The sequence below is a fragment of the Pseudonaja textilis genome, chromosome 2 (genome assembly GCF_049901715.1).
Source record: "Pseudonaja textilis isolate UNSWEBS1 chromosome 2, rPseTex1.2, whole genome shotgun sequence".
In the NCBI taxonomy this organism is placed as follows: Eukaryota; Metazoa; Chordata; class Lepidosauria; order Squamata; family Elapidae; genus Pseudonaja; species Pseudonaja textilis.
Genome location: NC_141991.1, coordinates 56,188,662 through 56,204,909, shown reverse-complemented (window position 1 = coordinate 56,204,909; position 16,248 = coordinate 56,188,662). Strand labels below are relative to the sequence as shown.

At 34.9% G+C, this 16,248-nt stretch overlaps 1 protein-coding gene across 7 annotated transcripts in view; it reads left to right on the top strand.

Moving 5' to 3' along the window:
• ATP2B2 (ATPase plasma membrane Ca2+ transporting 2) overlaps positions 1 to 16,248 on the top strand; it is a 376,645-nt gene that overhangs the window by 266,302 nt on the left and 94,095 nt on the right. For all 7 annotated transcript variants that reach the window (XM_026724451.2, XM_087923958.1, XM_087923957.1 and 4 more), the window contains exon 4: positions 2,341 to 2,538. In XM_026724451.2, the coding sequence (XP_026580236.1) occupies positions 2,341 to 2,538 (198 nt within the window). The remainder of the gene's footprint in view (positions 1 to 2,340; positions 2,539 to 16,248) is intronic.

Below are 16,248 nucleotides of genomic sequence, written 5' to 3'. Positions count from 1 at the left end.
ATCTGGGATCTATTCTATCAATGGTTAGAAAATAAAACATGGTAATGAAATATGTAGATTCTTAGAAAATAATAAATATATAAAGATGTATTCTTTTCTTATTACATCTACAAAATGATTGTAGGATAGATTTGAGATGATAATATGAACTGTCACAAAACAATTTAAGTAAAATATGATTATTCGTAAAACATGAATGAATAAAACTATAGTCAAATGATTGATTAACAGTGATATTAATGTATTTAGTACTTGATTGAAATAATGAGAATATATACAATGTAATTGTAATTGAAGACTACGAAATGGAAGCACAAAACAATTTGTAAACCAACCGGCACACTGTATGTATATATATGGAAGATGGCTTGGTGCTTTCATGTTTTATTTGTCTATGTTCGTCTTAAAAACCAATAAAAATTTTAAAAAAAGAAACATGGTAGGGTGATGGAGAGAATCATTGTGTACATGAAGATGATGCCAGAGATTGGTGTTTGTAGCATGTATGCTTTTTGGGCAGGAAGCTTGATATTTCTCAAGCATCTAGGGCAAGAGTGTCAAACTCACATCACAGTGGCATCACATGACATATTGGGACTTTTTCCCCCTTTGTTAAACTGGGCGTGGGCGTGGCCATTGCATGATACATCTGGCCTGCGAGTTTGACGGCCCTGATCTAAGGGTAACTGATGATCACACTGTGTTGCCCTATAATAAGCTTTAATTGACTTACCATTTAAGTACTTCCAAATACATTGCAATATAATAATTACATTTGTTACTCCAATTTTATTTAATTGTTTACTCACGGCTTTTTACCATATGCCTGTGAATTTTTCTCAGCACTTTTACAAAGTTAATTTGGAAATATGAACATTCTTGTGCAGTAGCTTCCATGTAGTCTGTTTTCAGAGCAATGGGTCTAACTTAATGTTGAGTTTTGTACAAATCCTTTGGAAAAAGTGTTTCTGAATGTGGAAATGTTACGAAGCATTTCTTGTCAAACTATTAAAGAAGATGCACATTTTTCTAACTCTTACTGTAATCTATTCCTGACTGTATCCAGAGGTATACAAGCACAAAGATTTCTCTTTGTTGGAAAAATAATATCAAATGATGTCTTTTGAAGGGCAGCCACATTTCTAATTGATACTGCCATTGGAAGAGATCCATAAAGATCACTTACAAATCACTTACTTAAAGTTCTTTAAAGAAGTTGTGCTTACCAGCAGCTGTCCCTGTATTTTCCATTTTAGAGATGCTCACACCTAAAATATACAGCAAACATCCCCTGAAATCATGTTGTTTATCTTACTTCAATATATTTCTCTGCAACTGTTTATAATAACATTTCCTTGTAGGATCAACACTTTATCTCCTGATTGGTTTTTTAATGCACTATGCAATAAACTATGCAGTAGCCAGAGGAAATGACAACGATTAATTATATGAAGAGAATTGGAGTTTGGATTGACTTGAATATTAGGATGAAATATAACTACTTTAAGACAGCTGAATTTCAGTTTCTCTTTCAGTCTTGACATTAATGAATGGCTTTGCATATTTCCTGGCATATTTGTAAAGAGAATAACAGTTATATATTCCTAGGTATAGCACGACAACCTTAATACACTGGATATTACATGTTGCATTTCTGTTATATAAATGCTTACTACTGTCAGGGTGGCTTTATATCTGTTTATGACTAATAGAAAACACTTTCGGTTCAAAAGACTCAGATTTCTTTTTTCAGTCTTCCTTTCTGCTTTTTCTCTCTCAAAGCAATCCCTTAATATTTGAGGAAAGTTCTGGAATAGTATTGAGTAAGACTCTGAATGTGGGTTTAGTTGGGAGAATGAGAAAAAGGAAAAAAAACTTGACCAAGCAGTAACATTTTATTATTAATAAATGCATCCTATAATACTTTTCTTAGTTACAAAACCATAGACAGGAAATTCTGAACCTATTTTTATCTATCACTTTGCTAATATAGTTGAAATTTTGTAAATTTATTTGCTAGTTTAATCTCTTGTTTTGCTTCCTCTTTTCTGCATATTGTATAAATGGAAGTTAGATTGTTTGCCTGTGCTTTTTGATGATTCTCTTTGCCTAACGGAAAAGCTAGAGAAGAAATGTGCTTCTCAAATGGCTTTACAAATCCACAGAAGTCTCTGTGATACATTAGCTGAGAATGAGTTTGCCAAAAGAAAATTACAAAAGTGGAAGTCTAATTAGTTATAAATGCTAAATGATAAAAGCAAAAATGGTTGTATTTTAAACTGTGGTTAAAAAATAAATAAAAGACTTGTCACTCACTATTAATGTTTCCTTGATCTGTAGGATTACCTGGCACTACTGCTGACCTAGAAAAAAGAAGGCTAATTTTTGGGAAAAACTTTATACCTCCAAAGAAGCCAAAAACTTTCATACAGTTAGTCTGGGAAGCATTACAGGATGTGACTCTCATCATCTTGGAAATCGCAGCCATTATATCTCTTGGGCTCTCATTTTATCATCCACCTGGAGAAGGAAATGAAGGTAAATCTTGTTTCTCCATTACTTATCTAATAAATATTATTTCCTTGGTTCAATTGTTATAGGGGCTTGGGAGTAGCAGCAGGGTTCTCTGCTTTTAATATCCACTTTTCTCCCTTATTCCCTAAAGGTTTAATTTGATATGACTTAGGTTAGTATACTTAGCTAAAATAATTTCTCAATTTTGTATCTCTTCATTTCACATTGTATGGGAAAATTATTGACTTGAACATAATGTGGCCACCTCTGATCTGAACATTATTTTAAGAGATGCAACCCATGATGAGTATTGAGGCTGATAGCGACTTATCAGTTGGTGCAGGAATAAAAGAGAAAAATATCATATAGCTTGATTTTTGTCTACCAAATCCTCATTTTTTTCCCCTGAAGCAACTATTGTAAGTATCAAGATGCAGCAGTAGATTAAAACTGCTTACGCATTATAATGAGTGAAACTTACAGAGCATTGATGCAGAACTGTCACCAATCAGCCTGGCTTCTAGCAGATTCCAAATCACATACTAAGTAACCATTGATAGGGATCTTGGATCTATATCATGGGTGTCAAACTTGATTGCGTCACGTGATGTTACGTGACACATCATGACATTTTTTGCCTTTGCAGAGCCAGGGTGGGCATGGTCTGCATGTGATGCACCTGAGGGGTGCCAGTTTGACAGCCCTGATCTATACCATATTCCCCTGTTACTGCGTGAGTTCATGAGTAACATTACCAGCAAGTAGTAGTGGAAGAATTCCATTCCTCCTTGGTATTAACTAGTTCCTCTGCCTATTTTAATTGAAAAAAAAAAAGCCATAGTCCTTGTATACATTTGAATGGATTGGCCCAGTGTTTCCAGTATTTTATGCACAGCTACAAATTGTAAAAATAATTTTTAAAAAAGATCCTGTCCTTAATGCAAATCTAGTACCATAGTTGAATAAAAATGTTTTCCACAACTATCCATTGATGGCTATGCTGTACTTTGGCTTGTCGGTGGAATCAGAGGAAGGCAATGCCTGATTCAAAATTTGGAGTTTTTTTTTTTTATAAATCAGAAAGAACTCACTGTTTTGAGTTAGCTTACAAAACAGTTTCTTCAAGAATCAAGTGATAGGAATACTTTAGCTTGAAATATGCCACCTAAAGCCCTGCTTTATTAATCAGATCTACATCAGTACTGCAGAAAGCAAACACGTGTGTTGTAAACATGAAATTGTGTTTTATTGAATTTAATAAATTAATTCAGCCATTAAACAGGCACTTAGAGATAAACAACATCTTCACACCATTTAAAAAAACAATCACCTGTTGGCTAGCAATCAACACTCAGATAAGCAGAGATTAATACAAAGAAGTAAACAATATCCTAATCAATGAATTTCCAAGAATATTCCAACCAACACTGATAGGGCAAGTGATTTGTATATAAACAGAGAAAACTCCATTCCCTTCTAGCACTGATACATTTCTTAGTTGGGTAATGAAATGTCTGCAAGAAAACAACTCGGAGACTACCAAGGACTCTGCAATAAACGAATTGTTATCCCAGTGTCACAAGGATCAAACACCTTCTTTTCCTGTGGATCATTTCCTAAATCAGGAATTCAGTGCAACACACCAGATGATCAGTAGATGATTGAGTAGATGATTGAGTAGATCAGTAGATGATTGAGAACTGGTAGCGGAAATTTTGAGTAGTTCACAGAACCAGCAAATACCACCTCTGACTGGAGATTTTACAGTATCCTTCCCCAGCCATGCCCACCAAGCCACGCCCACAGAACCAGTTGTAAAAAAAAATTGAATCCCACCACTGTCAAAGACTATACATTTATCCAATCCAAAGTTTTCAAATACTTACGGATGAGCGCCAGTGGTGGGATTCAAACATTTTTTACTACCGGTTCAGTGGGCGTGTCTTGGTGGGTGTGGCAGTGGAAGGATACTGTAAAATCTTCAGTCAGAGTGGTAATTGCCGATTCTCCAAACTACTCAAAATATCCACTACCGGTTCTCCAGAACTGGTTAGAACCAGCTGAATACCACCTCTGATGGGCGCCCACAAAGAGCTGTTCCTTGTCTCCCTTTTTATAAGGTTTTGTTAGTTTAGAGATTTAGCCAGTCATTATCAATGAATGGAATGTGTTTTTTATCTAGAGCTAGAACAGATAGGTTGTAGCACATGCATAAGTTATATGTCACCTTTTACTTGGGCTTTATTATGTCATGTCTCTATTTTTTCAAATGGAGAAACTTATTACTACTTACTATATACAATCTTTATTTAAATTTGAACTTATTGTAAACATGAAAGAAAAAGAAAAAAATCCAACATCTGGAATCTCAGAAACTACAGTATAATGATGGCTGATAGGGTCACAAAATGAAAAATTATCACAATTTTTAAAAATCTAAACAACTTACATGGCTTCTAGTCTTCCACTACACATTACAGAATCATAAAGGTACCGTTTAGATGTTGAATCCAACCCTTTAATTTGTGCAGAAATCCAATTTAAAGCATCCTGTTTTAGCCTATCCACTTCCTCTTTCAGTAATTAGTTCTGCTATCAAGCTATTCTGACACAACAGTTTCTCTTTCTAAAAGAATTGGCCCTGTTAAAACACATATCCTTGGTCCTCTCTTGAGACTCATTCATTCTTTTTTGAATATCCTTTGCAAGTCTTTCCCCCAGATTCCTGCCTAGGGAGTTCAAATTTCAAAAGCAACATCTGTGTGCCTATCTATTTCTGCTTTTATGTTACTTGGGTACATCTCTGTAATTTCTAATTAGCTATTCTCCAGTGTAATTCTTAAACCATACCATGAATCAGAAATTCACAAAACTCAGAAATAAAGGTTTTGTGAAATGCCACAAATCATGATTGACTTTTGTCTCAACATACATCCACACAAAAATCATCACAATGACGGAATCCCCAATTATAACTTCAAAAAAGGCAACTATGATCTTATAAACAACGATCTCTCATCCCTTGATTGGCAATTTCTATTCACTGGATGCAATACTGTAGAAGACCATTACAACATATTTTTACTTGAAGTCAAAAGAGTCATCAAACTATATGTACCAATAACAACTCCCAAAACCAGGAAAAACAAATTACCCATAACAATAAGGAAGCTTCAATCCAAAAAGAAATCACTTTGGTGGAAAAACAAAGCTGGTGACGTTGCCAACTTCAAAAGCTGATACAAAAATTTATGTCACCGGATAAAGATTGAATGAACCAATTATCACATTAAACAAGAGGAAAACATTCTACTCACCAATTCCACCCGCGCTTTCTACAATTTTGTAAACAACAAACTAAAAGACTCAAGGTCCATCCCACCCCTGAAAGGACCTAATGGTAAAGACTGCAATGACGACACCATTAAAGCCAACCTTTTTAACACATTCTTTGGCTCAGTATTTGTAAACAGCAATAGATCATGCTCAGGATTTCCTAGTCGAACCACAGACAACTACAATGATCTAATACATATTGATTTTACAGAAGACAATGTTGAAACAGCACTATGCAATCTAAAACCATCTCTATCTATTGGACCGGATGGAATATGTGTCTACTTCTTTAAAAAGCTATCCACTGCCATAGCAGAATATCTAAGCATAATCTTTGAAAAATCTTTCAGGACCAGCTCCTTAACAAAACTATGGTCACAAGCCACGGTCATCCCCATCTTCAAAAAGGGATACCCCAGCCTAGTTGAAAATTACAGACCAATCTCTTTATGCTGCGTCACCTGTAAAATCATGGAACCAATTATTAACCAATCCATCATCCTCCGCTTAGAGACAAACAACCTACTCTCTAATAAACAATTTAGTTTCAGAAAAAAAACCTATCCTGTAATCTGCAACTCTTACATTGCAGAAACATATGGACTACACAAGTCAATCAGGGCAAAACTATAGACTCAATCTACATAGACTTCTGTAAAGCCTTTGATTCAGTGCTACATGCCAAACTATTCCTAAAACTAAAATCTTACGGTATCTCTGGACACCTGCATGACTGGATAGAAGCATTCCTGTCAAACAGACAACACATGGTCAAAATTGGGAGCGTCCTATCAAATTCTTTACCTGTCAACAGTGGTGTCCCCCAAGGCAGTGTTTTAGGACCAACTCTCTTCATACTCTACATAAATGACCTCTGTGATCACATTAAGAGCAACTGCGTTCTTTTTGCTGATGATGTAAAGCTATTCAACACCATAGACAATACTGCTACCCTTCAAAAAGACCTTGACTATGTATCAGAATGGTCAAACAAATGGCAACTTCAAATCTCAACAAATAAATGCTCTGTCCTACATATTGGCAAAAAAAATCAGAAAATAAAATACAGGCTAAATAGTCAAGACCTTGTTGATGATCCAAACTCTGTAAAGGACCTTGGAATATTCATCTCTAATGATCTAAGTGCTAGAGCCCACTGTAACTACATAGCCAAAAAGGCATTAAGAGTTGTTAACCTAATCTTATGTAGGTTTTTCTCTGGTAATATTACACTACTAACTAGAGCATACAAAATATTTGCTAGACCAATACTTGAATACAGCTCATCAGTCTGAAAACCACATTATGTATCTGATATTAGCACAGTTGAGAAAGTCCAGAAATATTTCACAAGAGGAGTTCTCCACTCCTCTACTCATTGCAGAATACCTTATGCCACCAGACTTGAAATTCTAGACCTAGAAAACCTAGAACTATGCGGCCTTTGGTCCAATCTAAGTATAGTATATAAAATCATACATTGCAATGCCCTACCTGTCAATGAATACTTCAGCTTCAACCATAACAATACAAGAACAAACAATAGATACAAATTCAAGGTTAATCGCACAAAACTTGATTGCAGGAAATACGACTTCAGCAACAGAGTGGTCAATGTCTGGAATACTCTACCTAAGTCTGTGGTTTCTTCCCCAAACCCCAAAAACTTTAACGTTAGACTTTCTACTATTGACCTCACCCCTTTCCTAAGAGGTCTGTAGAGGGCGTGCATAAGCGCACAAACGTGCCTACCATCCCTGTCCTATTGTTTCTTTTATGTATTCATAACTATGTTTTTACTTATACCTATTATCTTGTAAGCAATTGACAAACCAAATAAATAAATGATAAAAAGCTATGCAACTCCCATCTGATTTAAGGATCTCCTTAGTATACATAGCAGAAGAATAAAACCAGGGCCTGGTGTTTGCATGTAACATCTGCCTGGTGTTTTGCTTGTGTTTTGCTTGAGCCATGGTGCTGTTTAGAAAGGAAAGGATCAGGATCTTTTCAAATTTCTTCATGCTGCATTTCATTTATGTTTCATATCCAAAGGAGCAATGTCTTGAGGTACATAAAGAAGAATGTGGCATTGTCTCTGGGACAGGTCATCCTGGCCTCTGTTGTGCTTGGCAAGCTCTGTGCTGTGTTTTAACCATGAAAAGATAATTCAACATTTGTGGCGTTGTTTTGTAAGCCAGGTTACAGAGGAACATGTGCTTATTACAAGGATAATGATTACATCTCTACTAATGCATTTTAATTAATGCCAGTAAATTTGATAAATAAATAAAAATTTGATAAATAAATTTGTCACATGTTAATATTTTGGCTACTAAGCCCCTAATGGGACTTTATAAAAGAATAGCGTTAGGAGATGTAAGAGAATTAAGCACATCTGTAAATAACCGTTTGCAGTGTTCCTTTTAGATTGATAGACAGCATTGTGTATTTTACTGAAAAAATTCTACTAATTGATAGATAGTTGTATGTAAGATCATAGTGTATATATATATATATATGGGTATATTAATGGGTATATTAAAATAACACCATGCCAGGTTATTTATTCAAGGACCAGGAAGAAAAACGCAAGAGTAGTGAAATGAGCAAAACTTAAATAAATACAGCACTATACTTGCAAGATTCATTTAGAAATCAATTTCAGTGGGATTTTGACTAAATTGCCTTTTTTTTTTTAATACTGGCAAATTTTATAGTTTTATAATTTCCACTGACATGAATACTTCAGCTGATATTGAGAAAATATTTTCTTCAGGGTCTTCCTCCTTTTACACATCATATGTAATAACCAATATGGTAATTAGATTTATATTTTATTACTTTTTGCCATTACTAAAATGTTAGAAGTTACTATTAAGTTTAGGGAATCTGAAATGAAAGAAAAAGAAGACAAGTAATTTGTTAACAGCAACAGTCCGATATTTTGCAGGACCCTGGATTTGCAAATGTATTGGTCTCCTATTTTTAAGCCTCAAATTATAAAGTAAGGAGGCTTTGAATATATGTTATGAAAACATTTTGGTTGGGTTCCATCAATCTGAACAGCTTTGCTCTCATGAAAGAACATGATGTCTGTTTCCTATTAGCGTAGAAAATATTTTACAAGTGTGACAGCTCATGTTCTGGGAAATGTGGAAAAATAACACTTAGTATTAGAACTTCAGTGCTTTTTCTACACTCATTAATAAATTATTTCACTCAAAATATTTTAAAGCATTTCCTCATTAATATTTGGTTAGATTTTGACAACATATTTTCAGAATGCTTATAATGGGAAAATAAACTTCACTAAAAATGTTTGTATTGTTTCCCATTGAAACTCAGCCATTTTATGAATAATATTTCCACTTTGCCTATTCCAAATCGAAATGAACAAAATATGGCTAAAAATGGGGTGGGGGTGGGGAATAAAATAATTATGCTTGGTAAGCTAACATATTTACTGAAAAGTAACTTCTATTGCATTCAGTTGGGCTGAATAGATCCAAGATTGAAGGCTAAATATTCTGTCCTTAATCTGAAAGAACTGTGTTTGCAAATATAATAATACAATCTAATGCATCCCTGCGCAAAAATAAACCATACTTTATTAAATGAATATCCTATGGGAATAAACTATTTACATAGGAATAAATGAATTTGATTGTATTTCCTTTTTAGTAGTTGCTTGTGGAATGGCATTGTAAACAACCTATAGGTTCAATCTTTTAAAAGTTTAAATTTAAAAGTGTAAAAAAAGTGTAATAAAATAGTTTTGCAGATAGAGCTAGCTAGCTAGATTTATATACGTGAAAAAGATTTCCTTCATATTTTGTGGAATTTATAAAGTGAATTGTCTGAATGGGATTATTGTGTGAGAGAAAGAACAGTTAACACTGGATGAAGCCATAGGTGGGAAAATCAAATGATTCACCTAAGCGAGGACAGCTACAAGATTGGCACATTAAAATATGAAAGCGTGTAGAACCTCATAAATGCACACTCCATTGAGATGTGCTTTTGATCATTCACTGACCATCTGTCATCCTATTTCTCTGTCATATTCAATCCTTATCATATTCTGTATGCCTCTCTTCCTATGTATCTGTCTGAATGTCTGTCTATTTATTGCAGGTAGGCACTAATTTAAATATTTCCCCGTCCCCATCCCCTGTAGGTGTGTGTTGGATATATAATTTAAAATATAAAATAATACATTTTCTTTCATTTTCTTGCTATAACTTCTTTTCAAGCTCATGTTTTTCTGTGATCAGTACAGATCATAGAAATAAGGCCACAATATTAGAAATATTCAAATATATGTAATTTTGTTATGATTCATAATTTATGTAATTTCATTAACACTTTATTGTACTAGGGCTAGCTGAAATCCATCATTTTAATGCTGCCAATATTAGCAGAAAAGAGGTAAGAGGAGCACTGTCAGTGGAGATTATCACTCATCCAGGTCATAATTGTTCCAAAGGTACTTTTTCAAGAGGCAACTGGACATTCTTTGTTTTTCCTTGAATATGTTTCACTTCTCATCCAAGAATCTTCTTCGGTTCTGACTGAATGGTGGGAGAATGGAAGGATTTGTATTCTTTGCAGTCACCTGGTTGTTAGCATTCTTTCTGAAAGTTGCTGAGGCCACTTGGAAATTTATCTGTGCCCTCTGGGTCACCTGAAATAGTGCAAAAAGGTATGGAACCTTTTTGGCATTGCTGAACCTCTTTACAATGTAGTCATTTCAGCAGTTCCAAAAAGATTCCATACCCATTTGCACTATTCAGGTGACCCCGAGAGCACAGATAAATCTCAAAGTGGCCACAGCTATTCTCAGAAAGAATGTTGATGACTAGATGACTGCAAGGAATATAAATCTTTCCATTACCCACCATTCAGTCAGAACTGAGGAAGCTTCTTGGATGAGAAACAAAATGTTTTCAAGGAAAAACAAAGAAAGTCCAGTTGCCCCTTGAAAAAGTATTTTCGAGACTCTTTTTTTTTTATCTGTCCTGGAGCATTTAAAATTTAAAGCAATGTAAAACATGCTTTGAAAAATGATTCATTATAAATGATCAGATATTGAGCATGATTTTTCTGCTCTTAATTAGAAATACCTGGGAAAAAAGGTAATGCTGTTTTAATGGGTTGGTTCATTAAATGTAATTTACATATTTTTGCAGGTTCCTATGGAGGAATGGAAAAAAGAGCTTCCTTTACAAAAGGCAGAGAGGAATTAGGCTAGTGTTTATGTGAGATCTTGAAGCACTTCTTCTGAAACATTTTTGAACTGCACATAGCCATAACAGATAGCAAATGTAATGAGTAGATTAGAGATAACTTATTTATACTGCACCCATTTAGTAGCCATCAAAGTGCTCTTGAATAGCACTCTGTACACATGGATATTTTAGTTAGAAATCCAGTTTTATTTAGTGAAAAATTTCAGAAGTCCTGTAGGCTGAGAGAGAGAAATGTTATTTGCTTGTTAACATCAATTTCAAATTGCAATTTACAACATAATGCATTTCAGTCCAACTATTTTTCCTTGCAAATAAAATATTACTCCAGGTATTTTTCAGTTCCCATGTTGGTGCCTGAATTAATGTTAATACAATTTTGAAAAAAATAATTGCAGTAGTTATTTTAATAGACAATGTGAGCCCATCTACAGATGGCCCAGTAAGTCTTAGTTGTGTGCAAAAAACAGATGTTTCCTTGTTCTGCTGAATCTTCATATATCAGATAAAGGCCTCATTATATGTTAATGGCTGTCCCCATAAGTATTAATGCAAGTATTTCTGGACCAAACATAAATGTCAACTCCTGCAACAAAAGCATAAATATCAGCTGTGGGGTGAGGTGGGGTGGGAATCACATCATGTATCTTTGAGAGATAACTATTGATAACTTAATCAATTGGTGGTACTCTCAAGATATTAAGGTCAGATATATGAATAAACTTAGTAACACACCCATAACAAACAAAACTTTGAGACAGGCAATTTCCTCAAAGAATAGGTTTATTGATATGTCATATTGACCTGGTGAAAACCGACTCTGAATATCCCGTGCTTTTCACCTAATTAAAAGTGGAAGTTTGTCACTGTCTCAAAACAATCAGTCACATGGTCCAATCAGGATACTGTCCAGTTGTTAGGTGATTCCAGTCCCCTTCTTTCGAACACCTGCAAGAATGTTCTTGGTTCCCAAGGAAAGTATTTTGTTTTGACTACAACACCACAACTATCTCTATTCCCCCCTCCCTATCCCTCTTCTCCAGTGTGTCAGCACTGAAGTCTCAAAATGGCCTCAGTCAGTTCAGGCTTGATGCCCCCCCCTTTAATTGAAAATGAGTTCCTAGAAGGAGACAGGAAAGAATACAGAGAAGTTGATTAAGCACTAGCTAACCTCCTCTTCCACTCTGGGGGCCCAGTGGCTTGTCATGGACTTGTTTAACCAATCTGTTTGCCTTCACACCCCAGCTTTTTACCCAGGTAGCCTCAGAGAGTGGATATCCCTTCCACTGTACTAGGTATTATAATCGACCTCTATATAATTTATGCCAACACATTGATGAAATCATGTTATGTTATTTGTAAATATGACAAACCATCCTGAGATAGTTGATTATATAGATCATCAAATAATTAAGGCTTTTAGATAAAATCTTATTTCTTTGCAGTATGAACTTCTCTTGGCATGATATCCAATGATTAATAGAAAAAAGTAGCGGTGCTAATGATAATGATAAGTAAAGGTATAAATCATGCCCACCTTCTGTCTCAGTTTTTTAACTGATTGAGGCATGCAGATATTCTACTTGAAATCATGTGCTTAATGTGACCCCTCTGTTTTTATTATGGAAGAAAGGAAATTATCAGATACGTTCCCATTTACTGTACCTGTAATCTCATATACAGTATATGTTGAAATGTTTACTCTTTGGTTGACATTGCACTATGAATTCCTTGTTCAAGTTCAGAAACATGTTGTCGGTTGAAGTCTGAAACTAGGATTACTGAAGACATCTACTGAAATCTGAAACCAGGATTATCTTTATGCAACTCATGATAATGATGAGCACTTGGTTTCTGGTCACTGTGCAAATTGGAGTAGTGCCTCCACAATGATACAGCTATTTCTGTGGAATACATCCAATAAAGAAGGTCAGCAGTTTACTGACCTTCCTTTGAGCCCAACTGAGGGGGAGTTGAGCTGGATTTCCATTCAGTTCTTCTCTGTGCTGAAGGGAAAAGTTAGTAGAAGGGTAACCTCGAATCTCTCTCTTCACTGAGTCCCTCTTCACTGAGTGCCTTTGATGCTGCGACTGCTCAGATATCAAAGCAGTCCCACATCCTGCATTGAACCCCAGTACATTTGAAGTGAGGGACTGTAATGATATTCTGTGCATTTCCTTATGGATGTGCTGTGGGCTCTTTTGTCAAGCTAGAATAATGGAAGTATGATATTTAAGAGCATTTCTGCTATGGCATTTTTCATTCTTTCTTGCTGTTATGGAATTCATATTTTAATGGCTTGGTTTAATTGTTTTCCTGAGTGATAACTAATACATCAGTTGATGTTGGAATGTGTTGAAAGGTCAATATTATTTTCTTCATGTTTTCCTTTGTAATCTCTGAGCCAAACAGCCCTAATTTTGATAATAGGAAACTAGAAGGTTGAGCACTGTTGTTACTTGGCATGCCTTGGCATCTTTGCTCATATAATCCTGTAATTTATAATAACAGAATTGGTCATTTGACAGGCAAAATACTATATAGTAGTAAGCTCAGGTAATGCACTGATATTCTTTAAGGAAGCTTATATCTGTATTGGAAAACCACTCAGTACGTTCCAGATAAAAGCTTCTATGTATTTTTATTTCTGCATTTCAGAGCTACACTAAAGCTTTCTGATTTGTCCCAGAGCATATAAAGGACCATTAGTGACGGCAGACCACCAAATCCTTTAGTTACAAATGAGAGGTTAGCTACTGGTGGAACAGCTGAATGGTACTGCCATAACATTACATCAGTTTTCTACATGTGGGATCAGTAGAAATTATGAAGTTCTGTAGACTGAACATGTGTGTCAGGGGGGCTCAAAAAGAAACTCCTCCTCCAACATCTGTGAATTCAAATACTGTTTTATAAGATTCTATGCTTATAGAAATTAAATGTCTGTCTGGGGACACTGAAAGTAGAGCAGATAAAAGCAGCATTTCCAGTCAGAGGCAAACAGGATTATTATAGCCTAAGGTGACAAATACATTTTGATAGATGCATAAGGAAGACAAGACTTAATGGAAAAGTAAAACATAGGCAAAGGCAAACTAAATATTAATGAACGGTCTCCATAGGCATGCACCATGTATGTATATATGTATATACACGCACAAATACAAACACACTCACTCACACAGAGAGAAAGATAATATATTTAAACACTTGTAAATGTCTTATCTTAGAATATTTTTTTCTTTCTTATGGAATTTTGTGTTATTTTTATTTTATTTCTATATTTTATTTCAAATATTTTTTTAAATATGTATGTGTATTACAGTATAAGTTTTTTATTGCGTGGAATATTGCACCTGTTGCCTGATATGTTTACTGATCTCCACTGTAGGGAGAGCCAAGGGATCATAGCAAGCAGAGTCATTTGGTGCCGGGAAGATAGGTACATCACTCCTCAACTACTCCTACCTTTAATCAAGCATTGTCCTTGAATTATGGTTTGGCCAAGAATTTTAAAACATATGATAGGCACAGACTTGGAAGAGGACTTGAAACAATATTAGGAACAATTGGTGCTTGAATAAAATCAGATTTGCATAAGTAGTTCCCATGCATTTAAGAGTAATTTAAGGTCAGCAGAGTTAAGTTCTGAGTACAAAGAGTGTCTTTGAATTCTATGTAATAACAATCCACCTTTTGAATCCAATTTCTTACTGCAGAATAAAGTAAGTAAATAAAGTAATAATGTAAATAAAGAATAAAATGAGCCAACATTTAAAAAATATTATATGGGAGGAAGAATCCAAATAGCAACACACATTTGAAAAGGTTAGAAGTAAATAAAAATACAGTAGGCCAACAAGGTAGGGCAATATCAATCCAATCCAATACACAATATCTTCTCCAGCCAATACACAATATCTGCTCAGGGTCACAAAAATTTTACCTTTGGAAAGGTAAGATCTTAATAGCCTCCAAGCAACATAGCAAGGGCAGGGCTATTCTGATCTCAGGAATATGCTACTGTAGAGAGACAGGTCAAGACCTAATCTTATGATGTTTGATGATAGGAATCCTGAGAAACTGAAACTGAGACCAAGCCCTTTGTTTCAGATCTAGGTGGCCAATCACTGGAAGTCAATGATACTTAGGTCCTGGACAAATAAGGTTGAAAAAAAATCTGTTCTTTTTATAGAATAGAATACTTTATTGGCCAAGTGTGATTGGACACACAAGGAATTTGTCTCAGTGTTCATAAAGAAAAGGTACATTCGTTAAGAATCAAGAATCATAACGTACAACACATAATGATAGTCATATCAAATCATCAAACAATCAAATCATACTAGGAAACAGTCAATATAAATCGTAAGGATACGAACAACAAAGTTACAGTCCTACATCCACAAGTGGGGGGGATGGGTGATAAGGAGTGATGAGAAAATTAACAGTAATAGTAGTGTACACTTTGTAAATAGTTGAACAGTGTTGAGGGAATTATTTGTTTAGCAGAGTGATGGCTTTGGGGAAAAAACTGTTCTTGTGTCTAGTAGTTCTGGTGTGCAGTGCTCTATAGCATTGTTTTGAGGGAAGGAGTTGAAACAGTTTATGTCCGGGATGTGAGGGATCTGTAAATATTTTTACTGCCCTCTTTTTGACTCGTGCAGTATACAAGTCCTCGATTGAAGGCAGGTGGGTAGTAATTGTTTTTTCAATTTTTTATATATTTTTATATTTTTTTAATTTGTTTTTTATAGTGAGCAGTGAAGAATCAGTTTAAATTTTGTATACATTCACAACGTTAGATGGAAGAGTACACCCAGATCCAGCCCAGAACATTTTTCTGCCCAATATGAAGTAGCAAATTCATCCTTCCAACTTTCAAAAAATTCAACAAGTAAATCTCTTCTTCCCAGGCAATGAAAACTAGAGCTGTATAACAGTTATTCTTTTCCTTGATGCTGGATATATTTTCTGCAAATGGAAAAATAGTAGGAAAATTCATCATGAAAAGATTAGCATTACACTGTTGGGATAGGCAGCAGAGAGAGCTACAAAATTGATTCTTATTTTTCTATAAAAGAAAATGTAATTCTTACACTAATTGACTAAATGTCACATCCCCATAGGATCTTCTTAGAATTGCTTG